This window comes from Hylobates moloch, unplaced genomic scaffold (assembly GCF_009828535.3).
Source record: "Hylobates moloch isolate HMO894 unplaced genomic scaffold, HMol_V3 SCAFFOLD_10, whole genome shotgun sequence".
NCBI lineage: Eukaryota > Metazoa > Chordata > Mammalia > Primates > Hylobatidae > Hylobates > Hylobates moloch.
In genome coordinates this window covers 23,738,635-23,743,385 of record NW_026652285.1, presented here as the reverse complement: position 1 = coordinate 23,743,385, position 4,751 = coordinate 23,738,635, and the positions used below count along the sequence as shown (strand labels likewise).

The window sequence follows — 4,751 nt, the reverse complement described above, 5'->3', positions numbered from 1 at the left end:
AGGTGGGTTACATTTGCTTTTGGGTTTCTCGCTGGGGGAAGGAAAGGCTATGACCAAGGCCCTGGGCATAATAATTTATATATGGATCTTTGGGATAAGCAAGATTTAAACAACGACAACAACAAGAAATTAAAAAAAAAAAGTTTTTAATTTACAGGAAAAAAATGGAAGGTAATAAGAGGGTCCCCACATATTCTGCACCCAATTTCCCTTTTTATTGACATCTTAGCATTAGTATGATGCATTTGTAACAACTAATGAACTAATATTGATACATTATTATTAATTAAAGTCCATGCTTTATTTAGATTTCCTTAGTTTTTACACAGTATTCTTTTTCTCTTCCATGATCGCATTCAGAAAACCACATTACATTTAGTCATCAGGTCTCCTTAGGCCTCTTAGTTGTGACAGTTTCTCAGAATTCCTTTGATTTTGATCACCTTCACCTTAGTTTCCTCTTTACTTTCCCTTGTATCCAAGCTGTATGGAGGGCCTGGAGATTCTGATAGGACTGTAAGATTAGGGGGCGGTGATAGGTGTGCAACTAAGGCACCTCAGTGTCGCTTTTAGAATATAGTTGTGGACATGAGAATAGCTCTGGTAGCTCCAGGGGCTTAGGAGAAGAGAAAGGGCCCAGGAAAAGAGAAAGACCTTATTGCTGAACGCCACACCCTTGCCCCCACGCCACACCCTTGCCGCACCTACTAACTAGGGGCTAACGAACGAAAGGGTGTCGGAATATGATGGAGAAGCCCGGTCGACAGTGACGTCGTGGGCGAAGCCGGGTTGTGAGCGGCCTTTCGAGCTCCCTCGAGTCCCTGAATCTCTGTAGTGCCTCAGCTCCTGGATGTCCTCCCTTAAAGGAGAAGAACAATGCGGGTCGACTAGACCAGTCCCTTAGTTTCCTCGCCAGCGCAGACAAATACGGTTTCAGTCCAAGGAACTACCATTCCCAGAAGACAGCGGGGCGTTCCTTGCTGCACTCCTATTGGTTTGCGTTTGTTACTCCCAGCCAATAGAAAGTGAGCTTCTTGACAAGTGCCAAAATGGCGATGCCTACAACCTAGAACTGGCTTGTGCGGTAGGGTTAAATTTGAGGAGGTGGTGGATGAAAAGGAAATTGGGAGGTATAGTTACAGGGCTGGAGAAGGTGGAGGAAATGAGGGAGCAAATCTGGACTTGGAGTGGTGGTGGGCGAGGGACGCTTTTAGAGCTAAGGGCGTAATTAGGCAACCAGGACTGCCTTAACTCCTTGATGCCCTCTTTAATCTATTAGTCCCTTTGATACTTCTTTATTTATTTGAGAGACGGAGTTTTGCTCTTTTTGCCCAGGCTGGAGTGCAATGGTGCGATCTCGGCTCACTCCAACAACCTCCGCCTCCCAGGTTCAAGAGATTCTCCTGCCTCAGCCTCCCCAGTAGCTGGGATTACAGGCATGCACCACCAAGCCCGGCTAATTTTGTATTTTTAGTAGAGACGAGGTTTCTCCATGTTGGTCAGGCTAGTCTCGAACTCCTGACCTCCGGTGATTCGCCCGTCTCGGCCTCCCAAAGTGCTGGGATTACAGGTGCGAGCCACTGCGCTCGGCCGATACTTCTTTGTGCCCCAGTTTAAGGAAGGGCGGTTCAGGAGAAGAGAGCCTGACAGGATCTTACCTTATCCCTTTAGCTCTTTTTCTTTCAAATTCCTCTGCCTCGCTTAAATCTTCCCGCATCTTCTCCTTTCTATTTAATTCTGCCTTCCCCGGTTCTCCTTAGAACCTCATGTCTTTTTCTTTAGCTCCATTTCTTTCACCTCAAAGCTGGCCGCCACCGCTGCCACCTGCTCAGAGTGAAATCATGAAGGTGGTCAACCTAAAGCAAGCCATTTTGCAAGCCTGGAAGGAGCGTTGGAGTGACTACCAATGGGCAATCAACATGAAGAAGTTCTTTCCTAAAGGAGCCACCTGGGACATTCTCAACCTGGCAGGTCTCAAGTGAACTGGGAAAGAAAGATGGGAGGGATAAACCCAGAGAAGTTGTAATCACTCAGGCGTGTTTTGTTATTCCTCTTGCAGATGCATTACTAGAGCAGGCCATGATTGGACCATCCCCCAATCCTCTCATCTTGTCCTACCTGAAGTATGCCATTAGTTCCCAGGTAAGCTTCCCCCAAACCCCCACCAAGAAGTGAGAGTTTTGGGGGTAAAAAACTTGGAATGCTTTTGGGCCCCGGTGGTTCATGGCGGTAATCCCAGCATTGTGGGAGACTGAGGCAGGCGGATTGCTTGAGCCCAGGAATTCGAGACCAGCCAGGGTAACATGGCAAAACCCAGTCTCTACCCAGAAATACAAAGAGTTATCCCTGCGTGGTGGTGCCCCTGTAGTCCCAGCTACTTGGAAGGCTGAGGTGGGAGGATCACCTGAGCCCTGGGAGGGCGAGGCTGCAATGAGCCATGATCCTGCCACTGAACTCCAGCCAGAGCAACAGAGTGAGACCCTGTCTCAGGAAACAAGCAAACACAATTTGGGGTGCAGTTGTACAATTGTCAGCTTACTCTTTCTAGATGAAAGAGTAAGATTCTAGATTGATCTGTTTGAACAGATCATTTCACTGAGTTTCAGTGTTCTCATAAACATAATAATACTTCATCTGTTGTGATGAATATTACATTCACTTATTCTGCTGGGAGTGGTAGCAGGTAGCACAGGCCTGTGGCCCCACCTACTCAGAAGGTGGAGGTAGGAGGCTTGCTTGAGCCCAGGAGTTTGAGGCTACAGTGAGCACTGATTGTGCCACTGCACTCTAGCCTGGGCAACAGAACAAGACTCCATCTGTTAAAAACAACAACAACCAAAAGAAAAAAAGAGGATTACATTCACTTGTTCTATCAACAAATACTCATGAATGCTTTTATGTGCCAGACAGTGCTAGCCCCTGGGGAATATAGCTGTGAACAAAACCTGATGCCAGTACACAGAGAATTTAGTGGGTAATATAGACATGTAAATAAGCAGTCACTAGATGGGTTTATGATAAAGGTTAGGATAGAGTACAGATGCTCCTCAACTTACAATGGGGTGATGTGCTGATATAACACTCATAAGTTGAAAATGTACTTAATACACATAACTTGCCAAAGGTCATCTACCTACCTTTTTTTTCAGACACGAGTCTTGCTCTGTCACCCAGGCTGGAGTGCAGTGGCGTGACCTTGGCTCACTGCAACCTCTGTCTCCCGGGTTCAAGCGATTCTCCTGCCTCAGCCTCCCAAGTAGCTGGGACTACAGGTGCCTGCCACCACGCCTGGCTAATTTTTGTATTTTTAGTAGACACAGGGTTTCACTATATTGGCCAGGCTGGTCTTGAACTCCTGACCTTGTGATCCACCCACCTCGGCCTCCCAAAGTGCTGGGATTACAGGCGTGAGCCACCATGCCTGGCATATTCAGTGAGTTTTAGCAATTGTATATACCCATGTCACCAGCATCCAAAGTAAGATACAGAACATTTCTATTCTCTCAAAGTTCCCTTTTACCGCTTTCTAGTCCACTCCCCTCTCCCACAATTGCCTTTATTTGGATTTCTTAGTAATGTAGTCAGATGGGATATAGTTTGTATATTGTCTTTTGTTTAACATAAATGTTTTTGAGATTTATTTATGTTGTATATGTTAGTAGTACATTCTTTTTATTTATTTTTTTAAATTTGAAACCGAGTCTTGCTCCGTTACCCAGGCTGGAGTGTGCAGTGGCAGGATCACAGCTTCCTATAGCCTCATCCTGCTGGGCTCAAGTAATCCTCCTACCTCACGTTCCCAAGGATTTGGGACTACAGTCATGCACCACCATGACTGGCTAATTTTTAAATTTTTTTGTAAAGATGAGATCTTCCTATGTTGCCCGGGCTGGTAATTTTTACATTTTTGTAGAGATGGGGTCTCATTTTGTTGCCCAGGCTGGTCTCAAACTCCTGGGCTCAAACGATCCTCCTGCCTTGGCCTCCCAAAGTGCTGGGAATACAGGTGTGATCCACCCATGCCTGGCCCCATTCTTCTTCTTCTTATTTTTTAATTGCTGAATAATATTTCTCAGTTGACACTAGATTTTTTTTTTATTAAAAGTTTTTTTAGAGGCTGGGTGTGATGGCTCACGCCTGTAATCCCAGCACTTTGGGAGGCCGAGGCAGGTGGATCACGAGGTCAGGAGATCGAGACCATCCTGGCCAACATGGTGAAATCCCATCTCTACTAAAAATACAAAAAATTACCTGGGCGTGGTGGCATGCACCTGTAGTCCCAGCTACTTGGGAGGCTGAGGCAGGAGAATCACTTGAACCCAGGAGGTGGAGGTTGCAGTGGGCCAAGATCCAACCACTATACTCCAGCCTGGTTGACAGAGCGAGACTGTGTCTCAGAAAAAAAAAAAAAAAAATGTTTAGAGTCAGGATCCTTGCTTTGTTGCCCAGGCTGGAGTGCAGTGGCACAATAGTGGCTCACTGCAGCTTTGACCTCCCTGGCTCAAGCCATCCTCCTGCCTCAGCCCCCCAGGTAGCTTGGACTACAGGTGCGCATCAAAACGCCCAGCCAATTTTTGCATTTTTTGTAGAGACACGGTTTCGCCATGTTGCTCAGGCTTATCCTGAACTCCTGAGCTCAATCTACCCACCTTGGCCTCCCAGAGTGTTAGGATTATAGGTGTGAGCCATGGAGCTCACCCCTAAACCAAACCACTGCTACATAATATTCCATATGTTGGGGGGCTGAGGCA

The 4,751-nt window shown here is 46.6% G+C and overlaps 1 protein-coding gene across 12 annotated transcripts in view; it reads left to right on the top strand.

The window, feature by feature from the left end:
- The first annotated feature begins 1,032 nt into the window (after positions 1–1,032).
- The window catches only part of MED24 (mediator complex subunit 24), a 33,520-nt gene continuing 29,801 nt past the window's right edge, over positions 1,033–4,751 (top strand). For 6 of the 12 annotated variants that reach the window (XM_032163516.2, XM_032163512.2, XM_032163511.2 and 3 more), the window contains exons 1-3: positions 1,050–1,130; positions 1,783–1,971; positions 2,060–2,142. In XM_032163516.2, coding sequence (XP_032019407.1) covers positions 1,112–1,130; positions 1,783–1,971; positions 2,060–2,142 — 291 coding nt within the window. In that variant the 5' untranslated portion in view covers positions 1,050–1,111. Of the gene's footprint in view, positions 1,131–1,164; positions 1,972–2,059; positions 2,143–4,751 lie in introns of those variants that run through there. The other 6 variants (XM_032163520.2, XM_032163517.2, XM_032163514.2 and 3 more) reach the window with 5 other exon arrangements.